This window comes from Leptopilina heterotoma, unplaced genomic scaffold, assembly GCF_015476425.1.
Source record: "Leptopilina heterotoma isolate Lh14 unplaced genomic scaffold, ASM1547642v1 Lhet_114, whole genome shotgun sequence".
In the NCBI taxonomy this organism is placed as follows: domain Eukaryota; kingdom Metazoa; phylum Arthropoda; class Insecta; order Hymenoptera; family Figitidae; genus Leptopilina; species Leptopilina heterotoma.
Genome location: NW_025110833.1, coordinates 3,424,484 through 3,441,185, shown reverse-complemented (window position 1 = coordinate 3,441,185; position 16,702 = coordinate 3,424,484). Strand labels below are relative to the sequence as shown.

The 16,702-nt window shown below is 27.4% G+C and overlaps 1 protein-coding gene across 2 annotated transcripts in view; it reads left to right on the top strand.

Moving 5' to 3' along the window:
• Positions 1-16,702, top strand: part of LOC122508821 (myelin regulatory factor) — a 55,647-nt gene that overhangs the window by 28,744 nt on the left and 10,201 nt on the right. For both annotated transcript variants that reach the window (XM_043622387.1, XM_043622396.1), the window contains exons 2-4: positions 11,692-11,785; positions 15,006-15,212; positions 16,409-16,500. In XM_043622387.1, coding sequence (XP_043478322.1) covers positions 11,692-11,785; positions 15,006-15,212; positions 16,409-16,500 — 393 coding nt within the window. The remainder of the gene's footprint in view (positions 1-11,691; positions 11,786-15,005; positions 15,213-16,408; positions 16,501-16,702) is intronic.

Here is a 16,702-nt window from a genome sequence, read left to right as displayed (position 1 = left end):
GTAGCAAAACACTGTTTTGCAAACTGTACCTTCATCCCCCCCTCCCTACCATTATGTCCAATAGGCCGATCAACCTACATCCTCAATCTAGCGGAACTTCACCTTCCATCGGTTCCGTCAACGAAACGAAAAGCTTCCAGTTTTCCGTTATCGTCGCCAAAAATCACCACGCCTTAAAATATTTTACCTTTCAATTTCTATCTCAAGTGCTTGGTATTCGAAAAAGTATCCAGAAATACCAGTTTCCTTCCTTGAATTCTCTTCCAATTTTTGTTCAATTTATCAGTTTGGAATATTTGGATATTAGTGCTACATTCTTCATTCATTGTATAGACTGATTTTTTTTGCATAAATTGAATTTTATTATTTGGAGTTTATAATCAGTGTGAGGTGACATAACAAACTAAAACTAAAAAAGGATGTAAACTGTTTCGAAGAAGAAAAATATTCTTTTTATGTTTGGTATTAAGAAGTTAAAAACAAAAAATTAAGTTGCAAATGATTGAGTGTAGAGGAATTTTAGTGATTTTGAGGATTTTTTCGAAATGAAGAGAACATATGAGGCTTTTATTAGCCCTTGGACAGAATGTAGTGAACGCGTGACAAAGTGAAATATTTTTTTGTTTTCCTTCGAGAGTGATTGTTTGGTTTTAGTTTTTATTATAAAATTGCCATGGAATTCGCGTGGTCCATTCAACAACAAACCGCGGATTCTTTACATGTGAGAAGTCACTCTGATTATCAGGAAGACTCGAGTGCCATTGGTAATTCCGCTGCTCGACGACTCTTGACGGTTGCAGGTATAAATTCAAAACAGAAAATTATTCAATTGAAAAAAATTATTTGAAAATTATTTATTCCAATTATTATTTATTATTTTTGTGGTGCAACATTTTTACTGCACTGAGTCCATCAGGACGACTTTTACTTATTTTCAAAATTAACTGCGTAGAATTTTAATTTAATCAGACTTTGTTCTTGGGAATTTTTCTTTTTTCTTAATTTATTCCACTGTTTAAATTTTCAAAGGGTTAAAATTTTCTCTTTAATCAATTAACAGAAGTTATCGACATTAATTAACATAATTTTTCTCTTTAATATTTAGAAGTTTTCTCAAAAGATTATATTCTTTTTTAATTTTCAAATGTTGTTCAAATGTCATTAAAAAAATGTTGGTACTTTTAATCAAAATTTTTTAGTTTCGAATTTTTTTTCATGCGAAGAAAAATGATTTAGTTTCAAATGGAATTCCCTCAATAATTTTTTATAATGAACTGCTCGTATTTTTACGCTTTTTGATTTTATTGATTTTAACTTGTACACTATATAATTATTGCAAAAATAATAAAAAATATTGGATTGAACGGAAGACTCTACTCTCACCGTCGTGTAATATCCGATGGTCTTTTTTCTCATTGGGAATAAATAACAAAAACGCTGGTTTAAATTGTTTTAAACTGTTATTATAAACGTACATACACTTTCCCTGACAAATTCATTTCCACTGTCACTTATCGACAATCGACAATAATTATTAGGTACTGAAATCATCATTATTTAAAAAAAATTGTTATTGCCAATCAATTTTATATTCTAAAGCTGCTTTGACTTTATAAAGTTTAAAAATATGTTGAACAGTTTTGAAAAAATTAATATTGATTGATTCTTGCACTGTTAATTTTAAAATATCAAATTGCAACAAATTGATACCGAAAATATGTATCAAATTAAAAATTGATCCGCTTTGGTATCAATTTGATACTTTCAAGAAAGCTGCGACTTCAATTTTGTCAAAATTCTATTCAGTGTGTTTTATAATAGAAAATAGGAATTTTTTTTGTAGAATTTGACACTAAATATTTGCTGAAACATTGTTTTGAAGCACTGTTAATTTGAAAGTATATCAAATTGGTACCAAAATTGTGTATAAATTCTAAATTGGTCCGAATTTTTAGTATCAATTTGATCCTCTTACCAATTTGATACATTCAAGAGAACTGTGAAATTTAAACTACTAATAATAATAAGAATAAAAGCAATTTGGATAATTAGATTGATTTGACGATTATATTATATAAAAAACTCATAAATTCATAATAGTAGTTTCAATAAAAAGAAGAAGAAGAAGGTTCGTCAATCAGATTGGTAATCATCCGTGTAATGACAGCTTATCACCTGACAAAGTTCACAACCTGCCGAGCACACTTCGTCCCCTTGAACCCTCCCAATTATGTTAATGATTACAGGCACCCCTAATCGTTCAGAGGTCGTGTGCTTGTGTATGTATATTTGTGAACTAAACATTTGCAGCTGTTGCATGATCCCCAGCGAATATCCCAAGGGTTACACTCACGGGGGTAATTCACTCGATTAACTTCCTCCCTTTAAATGCCGTACTTCCGGCTCTCCGATAAACGCGTAAATATATCTCCCTTCTCCACTCATAGCGCACGTTCCACGGCAGCTGTGTGTTGTCATCGTCGTCGTTGTTGTCTACTGTTCAACTCGTTTCCGCGTATAAGAAAGTGACCTCCCCATTTTTGGTTTTAGCAGAAATTTCATTGAAATTCTCGCTATGTACGATTTAATTTTTTTGCTTCTTATTAATACTCTTAGTTTGTAGATTTCTTGTGATAATAAGAAATTGAGTTTTTTTAATTTCATCCACCAGGTTAGATTTGCAATTTCAATTAATTTAAATAGATATAGAATTCGTAATCAGCAACTCTGAAAACCCCCGAGTACTAAGTTTCCGACAAAATTAACCACTTTTCGGAAAACTGATCCGACATATTGGATCCGCCATTTTGAATTTTTGAAAATGGACTTAAAGTTTGAAAGCAGCGATACCGAAAATCACTGAGTAGTAAGTTTCTGGCGAAATTAATCAGTTTCCTAGAAACTGGTCCGCCATATTGTGTCAGCCATTTTGAATTTTTGAAAATGGCCATGTATTTCAAATTAGTAATTAGCGACTCTAAAAATATCCGAGTAGTAAACTTCAACGAAATTTGAGCAAAATTGAGTCCAGTTTTCAAGTTTTTGAAAAACTGTATTTCCATTTTAATTTTTTGAAAACTGACTTCGAATTTGTAATCAGAGATCCAAAAATCCGTACTGTTTAATGACATAGGATTAATGACATAAAGATAAATGGTTGATCTATGATCCAAAAATTGAGAACTTTGAAATGAACGAAATTTTTTGCCCCACCAGCATAAATATTTATAAAAATTACTGACCGTTTTAAAGACAAAAACAGAATTAATCATTTTGTATCTTATTATTATTTAATTCTTTCATACCTGACGCTATATTATTACATTAAAATTTCAATTTTTGATGAAGAAGAAAATAAATTTTGTTCGGAACTTTAGGGACATGATGATCTCGTAGATTATTTGTCTAATCAGGATGTGGAAGTAAGAGAAACATTCTTTTTTTTCTGTATTTTTTTTCGAGAAATTGAGATCGACTTTTATTGTGCCAATGAGATATTTTAATGATTCCACTTTTATATACAAAATAGGGAAGAAAGATTTATGCCATTGACGTGCACGTTGTCGTTTTGTCCGGGAAATCGGGTTTGATTTACGTTCCTGTATAGAGACACTCGGCGCTAATGAAGAAGGAAATGATACCGGTTTTTCTGGAAGTTTTATTTCTTTTCCTATATTTATTCACATTCCAGGAAAAACCGTTTTATGTTCATTCAACAATCGATGACTTTTTTTTATATGTGCGCACGTTTATGTACAAATACTGATGTTTAGAAGCAAAAAAATATCGCCTTTTCAGCTTGTTCGTGATATATACTACTACTGTAGTATATTTGGATTTTTTATTGTAAAACGAAAATCTATTAGTTTGGTGTAAACTATTATGGTGTATGTCATGGTTTCGTGGATAGAGTTCTGGACTCGCGAGCTTATCTTATTATATTATCTTTTTGAAACAACAGAATTACCAAAATTAGTATATGTTCGCTTTCTCGTTTTCGAAATTTGAATTTCGCGCCATTATAACTCTGTAATTTCCCGCCCAGATGTCATGAAAGTTCTCTCACAAACGAAGTTGAGTCGCCGGGGTTTGAGATCATTGACCAGATAAATCGGGCCGTGTGTTTCATTCTCAATTGGGACCAATTGAAATCAGTTTTCTGACACTTCTATAATATCCGTTCCAGTATATAAAGTTTACTTGAAAAAAAAATGTAATTTATCATTTCTAGCAGATCTTTTGTAATGTAAATAAAATTCTTCGGCAACTTGCAGAACTTTATACACAACACACGATTAAGTGCATATAAGGTCGTTAAATATAGTCAGAAGTAAAATTATTCAGATTTACCTGTTCTTCAGTCTCCCCCCTTTTTCTTCCCTGGGGGTGGGGGCAGTGTTTGGTCGATACCTTCTCGAAGGTTGGCAACGCCCCACACGCTGAAAACTTACCCTTTAGATTTGTCCTCATATTTTCTGGGTGGTTACAACCCCCCCATTATTCTTTGAACTGACCGTTTCAAAATGGAAGTCAAACTTTTATTTTATTGCTTATAGCGGCTTGTTTTTATTATTTTATTTTATTATTTATTTATTATTTATTATTTAATTCAAACAGTTATAATAATAGTAAAATAGAAGAAAAGGGTTCATTTTTTGTTGCGGGTAATTTTAATGATCAATTTTGATGGTAATTCAAATAGACGATGGCGCCCTCAACTGGAAATTTATTTTAGGTATAATTTTTATACCGATTTCAAGGTAAAAATTGTTTTTTTTATGTAAATTTCCTTATAGCTAAGATAATTTATACCTAGGTCCGGCAGGGGTCCTGGTGGCATGTGGACTAACTAAAAAATTACATTAGTAAGAAAAGGGAAGATGTATCTGCATCCTTTTTCTACTAATGGAATTTTTTAGTTAGTTCTGGACCCCTGCTGGAACTAGGTGAATTATTTTAGTTTATTGCATCCAGCCTCTCAATTATAATAAAATAAAAATGATGAATTTATTTGGATCTTGTCCCAAATGGAAATGAATCATTCTGACTTGAGCCTGACCTGGCTCTATAGGATTCGGAATAATTCTACCTGTGTAGAATTTTGATTGCGACGAAGATAAAAAAGCGATATCAAATAGGGACCAGGGGATGAATTCCTCTATTAAGGCTCGTTTACAATGAAAGTAAAATCGGTCTTTAATAGAGCCAAATCGGACCAAATTGGGGCTTTCTGTTCCTTTTGTGCATTTTCCTTTTTTGTATTTTTACTTTTTTGTGCATTTTCCATTTTTTTTGAAAAGGGGAATTTTGAAAAGCAGTAGACCTAGAATAATTATAATGGATCGTGTTCTATAACGTGAAAGTAGTTTGCCACGTGAACCCATATGTATAATTACGCATTGAATCATAAAAGTGCTCTTTCGCTAGACGGTCAGGGCCGGCAAACATTACATTCAATCCCGTAGTTCCCATGCACGATCAGGCCACACTGGAAACTGGAATTATTACGTAATTTTATACACACACACACACTCAAACGTACATTTATTTGTTACACTGGAAAAACGAATAATGATTACCAGAAGAAAATTACGTTTTCAAACATCATTCTTCATTTGCCTAGAACACTAATAAGACATTCATGCACATACACAACTCTCATATACAAACACTCGTATAACTCTAATTGTAATTGATTCACTGAAATTTCTATATATCCTTGTGTTATGTACGTTTCTTTCATTGTAACAGTAAAAAGATGAAACAAATTGTTTACACAGAGTATTATATATAATACGCGCGTATTGCTGCTTTCTATTTTGATGAATGTCAATTTGGTATTTAATTTTTATATACCTGAGTAAAAATAGTTGAAAATTATATAGAAGCTGATCGGGGCCTGATGGTGAAGTCCAAGTTCAGGCCGATTATAATCGAGTTGGGCCCAAATTGGGCGGTGTGCTTCATTCCCGATTGGGACCAGGTGTGAATATTTGTACATAGGACGCAGTATCCGAAACCAGTTCCAGTCGAAAATGAATCCAATCGTGATATTTTGCCAATTAGGACCAAGATCCTAACCCTCTATAGGTTCTATTTAGACCTAATTGTAATTTGGCTACATGGTTAATCTGGTTCCATTTCGGTCTAATTGTAATCTGACTACTTGGGTCCATCCGGTTCTGTCCGGCCCTAATTGTAATCCGGTTAAAGTAGAACTTCATACTGAATAAAATATCTAAACCTGGTCCTACTCGAGAATTAAATACAACGCCCAATTTGAACCCGATTTGCCCTTATAAAAGGCCCAACTAGGATCCGATTTTGCTTTATAAAGTCCTGATTCGGATTTTTTTGCAATCGAGTCGAAATAGGTCTTTATCTCGTGGCCCCAATCACGGCTAGGTCAAAATTTCCACACTGCTAACTTCAACTCGCTTAAAATCTGGCCCAAATCGTTTTCAAGTCGAGCCAAGTCTGGACCAGAGGTCGCTATATTCTGGTTTTAAACATACATTCAAATTTTATTTTGCTGTATATTTATTTATTTCCGTTATTTTATTAACGATATTCATTGATTATTATTTGTTTTTTTATCGATGATATTCGTTGATTCTTTTTTTTTGTTGATAGTATTCGTGGATTATTTTTTTTATTAATAGTATTCGTTTATTGTTTCTTTTTTATTTTCTGCCTTTTTATGGATGATATTCGTTGATTAACTGTATAGTAATATTTTCATTGTTTCGATATTGTCGTGAAAGAAACAGTAGAAAATTTTATATGTGAATTTATATAAGGAGAGTGAATGAAAATTGTAAGTCGTCTGGACCAGAAGTCTTGATATTGCCCTTAGATCCATCGTTCTATTACCGGAAATAGCGAGTTATGACACTTGACTCAAACGCTTAAACGCTTAAGAGTGATCAAGGTAGGCGATAACACTTTGTGTACAGTTAAGTGCACCAAGCACACAATACATGTGACACACTTACGAATTGTACGATAAATTACTATTCTCATTGAATTTAGAATTGTTTGAATTTCGCGTGTGTATAAATATTCTTTCTTTAATTATTATTATTCTTTTTCTTTCTAAGAAATTAAAGTAGAAATGACACTTTTTATGGTTTTTTTTTCAATTTCCAATTTTGATTTTGGTCGGATTGGAACCAGAACAGGCTGGGACAATTATTTTAGATCAAATTTAGGTTAAATCGATCAATTTCTACTTGAAAATAAATGAAAAAGATAATAATAATAATATTTAAAAATAGAAAAGTACGTGAATATTTTTTATGTTATTAAAATTTGAAGCACTATACCCAACAAAATTGTGGTAAAAGTGAATAAAATGTACCTAATGAATAAGGCGATAAATAATATATTTAGTGGTAGTAAAGTAAATTAATTATACACCGAATATTATAGAGGCAAATATTTGTTGAAAATTTCTTTTGAACTTAATGAACGTTAGATTATTTGCTACTTGATTGGAGACTGAAATTGACATTGCTTTTGCAATATTAGTAATTCATGGACTACACATATTGTGTACATGTAAATTTTTATATTCATGTTAATTTACATGTAAATTTACATATATGTGCAAGTTCACATATACTTTCACATTTACATATAGATTTCCATACACATATACCTACACATAAGCATTTACATACACATGTGCATACACATGTGCATTTACATTCACAATTACATTCACATATACATTTACATACACATATGCATGGACATGTACATTTACATACACACATGCATGCACATGTACATTTACATACACATATATTTTTACAAGCACATATACATTTAAAAAATTTTTTACATACAAACAAACGCTCACATGTAAAAGCACTTATAAACATTGATAGTTGACCGAGTAATTATACGCTCTTCAACAAAATTCACCATAATTTCTTCAACTTGGAAGTTCGATCACCCGTAAAATTTCCCCATGACGATATATAGAATAGATCTCTGCACTTTCTCCTCTACAAATGCCAACTTTAATGTAAAGACATAGACACACACGATGTAATTGTACGGCTATAATGAAAAATCAATGTACCAATAAGATTCTTAACACAGTTTTTCCAATAATGATGATTATGATGATGATAGGAGATTATATTTGTGTGACAATTTATTAAGGGAGAGTTTATAAAGACGTGGAAAAATTACATATACTATATACATATATACACTTCGATAAGAAGTCCTATTTTGTTTATTGTCCACTTTCGAGGTCAGGAGAAAGTCCCCCCTTCCTCCTTCTTTCAATAATCGCAGACTATTTATAGCTACTAGAATGCATTTCCCATTAGATGCGAATTGTTAAGAAAAATGCATTAGAAATTATTTTTGCAAATGTGATTTTTTGTTTCTGTTTAATTATGAACATTAATTTTCTGATGTTTGTTACAGTTTAGAGTTTATAATTTCGCATTTAAAATTGTATAATTTTTTTTCTTTTTTTTGTTAGCTTAAGTTTGTTTTCTCGTTTTCGAAATTTGAATTTCGCGCCAGAATAACTCTTTGAAATTCCGTTCAGATGGCAGGAAAGTTCTCTCGCAATCGAGATGGAGCGGGTAGAATATAAGTGTCAATGATCCTTGGAGTGATTGTAATGTTTACTTTTAATAATATGGGGTTAATCTCAATTATTATATTGTTAATTTAATAATATATTTTATTTAATAATAATGGTTGTACATTGAATTAAAATAAAAACATATGATGTTAAAAACTGTGAAAAACATTCATGGAAACTTTTTAAATACATTTGGTAAATATTTATGAATTAATATTTAATTATTTAAATAAATTAATTAAATTATTCACCATTATAAATAAAATTAAACATTATAATTACTCAAGGGATCAACAATAGTTAAACTATGTCTACTTCATCTCGATTGTGAGAGAGTTTTCATGCCATCTGGACGGGAACTTGAAGAGTTATAATAGCGCGAAATTCAAATCATTATTTGTATATTAATAATAGTAATAATAGATACACTTCTAATATTTTTCCAAAGTTTAATTTTGAAAACTTGTTTTTGCAAAACAGTGTTTTTAAGTGCTTTGAAAAAAAATCTTTTTTTTTTTTTTGCTTTACAATATTATTGAAAGGCAAAGTCTTTTGACAAATAATTAAATATGTACTTTCGTTTGTCAATGTATATATGTATAGAACTCTATTTACACTGGTATGACCGTTATGCGCACAGTTTATTTGTGTGTGTGTATACAAAAGACTGTAAAGCAATATTATATACGTGAGAAGAAGAGGCCATGTAAAAGGCATTCTTTCATGACGTTCATGACTATTCGCTCTTGAGACCTTTACACAAAGTTCTCGAAGCTGACATTCACAGATTATATATATATACATAGGTATACATATTAATCTTTGCTACTCGCTAATGCTTATTATACTTGACGATCGCCGTATAATCACTTTAAAATCCATAATTGTTGTCAATTTATCTTCTCTCCTTTCTAATTATCCTTATGAACCGCAAAAGTAACACTTTTTATTTTTATATACGCAAAAAACAAAATAAAATACATTCAGACCTTTTTAGAAGTGATAACTCTTAACTGCCTTCCATTCGCAAATTTTAAAAATTAAAATTTTTTCTTAAAATTAAAAATTTTTTTAATTCATTAAAATTAATTAATTAAAAACATTACAATTTATTTAGTTTTTCGCACTTATTTTAAATAAATTTTATTTTTTATCGTACTAAAATATATTTATTTTTGTACTAAAACTATTTTTTTACTATTAAATAATTATATTTTACAATTTATTTAATTATTTTATTTATTTCATTTATTTATTTTTTTATTTCTATTAGTTATTTATATCTATTATTTATTTGTTTATTTATTTATTTATTTTAATTTACCTTTTATACTAATAATTGTCTTTATTTATTTTTATATCTTCATTTTTTTCTAATAATTGGCTTTTTTATTTTTGTTTCAGCACTTGTAAAGAAATTAATCCTTTACAAGTGTTGAAACAAAAAGTCAGCTAAAATTTTACGAACAATTATTAATTTTTTTTTAACTATTTCCGACTTACAAAAGTCAGATGATTAGTGAAAATAATTTTAAAAATAATTTAAAAAGTAATTAAAATACCAATAATTAAAAGAAAAAAAAATATAGGAAAAAATTATAATTTTACATTCATATAACTGATATATTATAATATAATACAATAAATAAGTATTTTTTCATTAAATAACATTAATGTAATTAAATTATAATAATTAAATAAAAAGTTATTATTATAATTTTATTATAATTATATTATAATTATAATAAAGAATAAGAAAAAATTACTGACTAGTAAGATAGTAAACAATAATTATAAATACCTACCTAGTAAAAATATGTAGTAGAAAGAAACAATAAATATTATATAAATTTAAATAAACAAATCAGTAAAGTAAAATTTACTTACAAATTTAATTAATTCGAAATTTTTCAGTAATTTTGTCATAACGAGTATGAAATAATTTTTTTTATTATAATATAATTTGGACGTGTTTTGACTTTTTGAATATTGACAAAAGTGGAGTATTATATAATATAAAGTGGAATTTTAATTAATATAAAAATTTTAATATGTATATATAAATTTGTTGGGAATGAGGAAATAATTGTGAAGGAAATTTTTCTCCTTTATAATACACTTGTTTTATGGGAGCGGTATATTTCTCAGTCTGACTAAAACTAACCGCATCTACTTATCATATTCGTATATAGTGTAAGAAAATTTTGTGCGGTAACAAAGATTTATACGTATGTATATAGCATTCGCATTTCTTTTGTTTAGCAACTTTATAAACAGTTGAATTTTTTTTTTCCTTATTTTATGAGTTTTTTTCCCTCAATATTACCGCAAATTATAAAATGGGTGGGTTCTTTATTATTATTTTTTTAATGAGCTCCGTGGAATAGAAATGTAATTAAAATTTTAGTGTTTATCTTTAATTTTATAAATCATCTATTTATAATAATTATTTTAAATATGTTTTATTGTTTACCTTTTTATTTTACCTTTATTTATTTTTACTTTTATTTGTTTACCTTTTGATATTTTTAAATTTTATTTATTATTCACTTGTTAGGTAATTAGGTAAATTTTATGATTTTATTTTATATGCTTGAAAAAATAATATGAGGGGAATCGAACCTTCGACCCACGCTCTTTAAAGCCCAATGCAACCTCAAAGCTACGACACTTCTACTTTTATTTTCCTCATAATTAGCTATATGTACAAAATAACTGTACCATCAAGAAATAAAATTCTATTCTATGAAAAAATAATTAAATATAAATTAATTTGGTTGAAAATTGAGACTTATTAACGGAATATTGTAAATTTAGAAAGAAAATAATTTTGTTTTTATCTAATTCAAAAAGTCTATTAAGTATAATAATTCGATTGAAATGTGGATTAATTAGAAAACGAATTTATTCATCTGGAATAAGTAGGCGCTCCGATTACTCAACCAAGAGATATACTTATATATAAAGTCTATAATTAATTATACCGTCTTTCATTAACTCAATATTTAGAAATATCAAAAAAAAAATTATATTTTTATTTAAAGTTTTTAATTTTTTTTCTTCTCATTTATCACTTTCAGGACGAGGCGATTTTGTTGGAGGAATAGACAATGAGGCGCTGGATTTCTCACAATTGGAAGATTTCATCAATAGCGATAGTGAGCAACCCGCAACGTAAGTTTATAAAGCTATAATTAATTCAATAATTACTGTATTATTATTTTTGAATATAATATTAGTATTATATAGGGAAATTCACTTTATAAAATTCGCGCATGCATAGGCACATGTAGAGAGTGAAAAGAGAGAAAAGAGGCATGAAATACATTTGTATATAGTATAGAGGTGTTTGTGTATATGTGTAACAAAAATGTTCTAACAATATACCCTGAAAATAAGTGATGTGTGCGAATTTGAGTTGTCACACTGACCAATGACTGTCTCTTTTGTCTTTTCTCTCCCCACAAGTTCCTGTCCATGCAATTATGCTAATTAACGAATTCAAATAATGCGCTTGCCACTGCTTTGAACAAGCACGCGTTTCCTGCGAACCCTTCTTTGTGTATATAGATTCGCTAAATATTTTATAAAATTGAATGATCCCATCAGGTCATTTTTACCTACAATTATAATGGACATGAAAATTTCACTTCACTTATTTTTCTATTATTTTTTTTTATTATTACTATTATCAATTTTTTATTTATTTTTTGTTTGTACTTGTTTATTATTGTTCATCTTAATGTTTATAAATTAATTATTTATTATTACTTTTCTTTTATTTATTTATTAATTTTTTAATTATTCTTACAAACAGACGTACAATTGATACATTATTGTTATCCTACTATTATTTTATTTATTATTTGTTATTATTATTATTATCTATTTATTTCTTTAGTACTAACTGGCAATAATTTATTATTATTTAATAAAGTACACGGGTTTATATAATAATAAGAAATAAAATTACTTCTCTAAAATTTAATAAGAAAATAAATTAGTTAAATTCCCTTCTTAGATTATGTGAAATTATTTAATTTATATTAAATAATTCAATCATATAGTCAAATTTTGACTATTAGTTAGTTAATTAATTAATTAATTACTTTAGTTATGCTTTTAATATTATTTTAGCAATAGTTAGTAACTATTATTATTTTAGTAAAAAAAGATTTATTTATTTCCCCTCTAAAAATATTGAGAAACAAAAAGAATTCTAGATTCATTTTTAATTCGCCTGATTAATAATTTAATTTTTATTTTTTTGTCATTTTCTGATACAGTAAAACCTGTCGGAATGCAACTTCATTTTTTAAATTTTATTACAGCAAAAAATCCTTAAAAAGTTGTTTTAAAATTGAATTTTGTCGAATTTTTATATTTTTGAACTAAGTGAAAATAATTCTTGTTGGACATTTTTGAATACAGAAAATTTTTTTACATAGAGTTGCATTCCGACAGGTTCGACTGTACTTGCTAAATTTTGTAGTAACGAAAATTAGAAATACAAAATCAAAAACAAAAGGGAATTTTGCTAAAGATTTGTGGGTTGAAATATTAATAAATTTTAATTAATTAACTTTATTTTTATAATTTCATTAATTAATTTATTATTATTGTTTTCTTTACCTATTCATTTATTATTTATTTTTTTAAATTGAAGCAATTTTAATTCATGAAAATTGAAATTAATTTCTCCAATTTTATCTCTCTTTGTATTTATTTTTCTTTGTTAATAATAAACGTCTTTTGGTGATACAATTTACAGAGGAGTATTAGCATTGAAAAAAATTATACTTTTATAACTATTGCCTCACAATTTTCTTTTTTTTTTTTTGAATGAATCTGAATACAAGAGTTTGTGGGTGGAATAAAAAATGTACTTGCGATGCAGTACGATCGAGATAAATGCAGCTCAATGCAACAGTCAAGCCACGAGTGATGAATTGAGTACAGTACATGTGTATATATACATAAATGTATTTATATGTGTATATAGACATATTCAGGAGGTGTAATGATATTTAATGACACGACTGCAGACTGGATACAATTGAAGGAATCACTGCCCGCTGCATTAGGTCTAGTAATTTGTCGTGTAACTCGACAGATTAAGGGTTCCTATACACACTCACTTCGTGTATGTACATAAACACATAAAATACACTCCCGTAATTATTATATTCTTCAATCAAAATTCAAATAAATAATCGAGTTTAAGAAAAAAATTGCTAAATAAAAGAGCTGGAAATGAAATTTAATAAGTGGACAATTTAATGTAATTGGATTTTTTATTTATTATTTATTATTATTATTTTATTTATCATTATTTAAGGTATTATTTTTTTATTATTTAAATAATGCATAAAATAAAAATAACTGACAGGAAAAATAAAATAATTTCAGTAGGCATTCTTTGTTAACATAAAAAAATTCTTTGTTAACTGTCAACTTTTTGACAATTTCAATTATTAATTATTTGTTTCAATTATTAATTAATTATTTCGATTATCAAGTAATTTGTAATTATTATTGTACATTTTTTTCAAATTAATTAATTATATCAATTTTACTATTAATTATTTTTTATTATTAATTAATTCTGTTAATTAATTTCCTATATTTATTAATAATTTTAATTAATTTTACCAATAATTAATTAATTTTAACAATACTTAATAATATTAATTTATATTTACTGATAGTATAATACCTAATAATTAATTAATTAAAAATAATTTTTTACCAAAGTTTTATTTGATAAAAAAAATTAGAAGTCTTATTGATTTTGAGATAGGAGAAACTCGACAGGATGAAAATTGATTGCCCTTATGTGATTTGTATTTAAAATGCAAATAAGTCTTATTATTATGTTATTATACCGGGGAAAAAACAGGATATGGCGCTTTCTGATGTGAAATACATTCGTCACTTTTGCAGGCGCTTGGGAGAATGAAAATCCATGTATTTTCTATCAGACAATTTTTTTTTTCATTTTTAAAAAACTCAATTACGTCAGTTATAAATGTTACGTTGTCCAAACTAATGCGTACGCACAAAACGTAGTAAAATTGAGCGATAGCGATATCTGTGTTTTATAAATCCCAAGCGATTACTAATTGCACAAAATCTTCTATATTTGAATTTAAAAAAAAATTTCATTTTAATTTTAATCGATTTTTTTTTCTTAATTTTAATTGAAGCTTTTTGATTTTTAATATAATTCATTTTATTTATTATAAACTATAATTTATAATAAACAATTACAGTAATAATATATTCTAGTAATTATAAGAAAAATAATAGTCGAAAAAAATAGTAGTACAAATAGAAACATAATTGATAAATAATTGTAATTCAAATTTAATTATATTCGTTATTCTTTTTGTAGATATTTTGCTGACACCCTTGCACACAATGAGGACGGTGGACCAAACAATCATGGAAATCGCGTGGAAACATCAAACAACCAACAACCACCAGCAAGGTTGCCCACACCGATAACGCAAAATCATTCGGTCCCAACAACATGCACTTCCGGTACCACTCCTGTGCCTTCCGGTACTATTTATAAGGATCCTCAAACATACGTTCATCCGTAAGTTGTTTTCCTGTATTTTTCTCTTTTTTTCTCTTCCTTTCACTATTTTTTTCTCCTTTCCTCTATTCTAATCTTCAACCTTCAGAATTAAATTTTTTTCTTATATTTAATTTTCTACTTTTTTCTATTTTTCTCTATTTTTTTCAATTTTTTCTATTTTCTGTTTAATTTTCTATTTTATTTATTATTTTCATTTGCTATTTTTCTTTGATTGTTTTCAATTTATGCTTATTTATATTTTTTTGTATTCTTTTACTTTTTTAATTTTTTTTCATTTGTTATTTTTATTTACTATTTTTATTTCCTTTTGTCCACGATATTTTGCAATTTGTACGTATTAACATATTTGATTAGTTAATTTATTTAATAAATACGAAATAAATTTACCAGATATAATTGTTTGCCTCCATAATAAATGCAATGATGCAAACAATAGAAATTCAAAATTAAAATATTTTTTTCTAAATTTTAAATTTAATTTCAATATTGTTTACTTATTAATATTTTTTTTATTTAGTTTAATGCAAAATATATTTACCGGATATAATATTCTTTACATTCAGGAATTCAATTAAATATAAGCAAAGAAGTTCAAAAATAGGAGAGAACTATTATAATAATTAATTATAATAATGAAAATTGTTTAATAAAAATAGTTTATCTTAATTGTTTTATTAAAACGAATAAATATACAAATTAAATTAAAAATTATGAATTTAAATTCAAATTTGTAATAGAATTAATTTTTATAATCAAATAAAATATTAAAATAATTTTTTTAAATTAATATTAAATAATCATTTCTCTTTTTCTACGATGGACATTTTTCATTTTTTGTAAGTCCGTATATTGTCTAAATAAATAAATAAATATTTATAATAACTTGTATTATTAAAAAAAATTAGATGTGCAGTGAATAAAAAATGAGATGAGGAAAAATGAGTAAAAAAATTCCAGAATGATTTCTTTTGAAAGATACAAATTAAACCCAATATAACTTAATTTGAGAAATTAATTTACCAAAAATGAAAAAAAAGAGAAGAATTATATGTTTCGATTTTTTTGAAGATCTTGTTGAAGAGGCCCCCAAAGTGTGTCATGATATAACAGCACTTTAGATTTTTATTGTAGGCACTTGAGTTACCATATTATTTTTTTTTCTCTTTTTTAATTTAAAAATGATCTCTTTACAGTCATTCATTACCAGAAAGTCCGCCAGACAGTGGTAGTGAGCCTCCTTACTCTCCACCCGGACATCACGACTCTCAACATGTACATTCACCGCGTAAGTTCATTCACCTGTTACAACTTATATTATAGTTTGAGAACTGACTCGTCTCTCCTAACGTAGGTGTGTATTACGCAAACATTTCTAGCATCCGGAGATTCACCTAAATCCCTTTCAAGAAAAGAGATGCATCAAAATCCTGATCATTCACATTGTTCTCCAATGGCAACATTTATTTTCACCTGTTTCGCATTTTTTA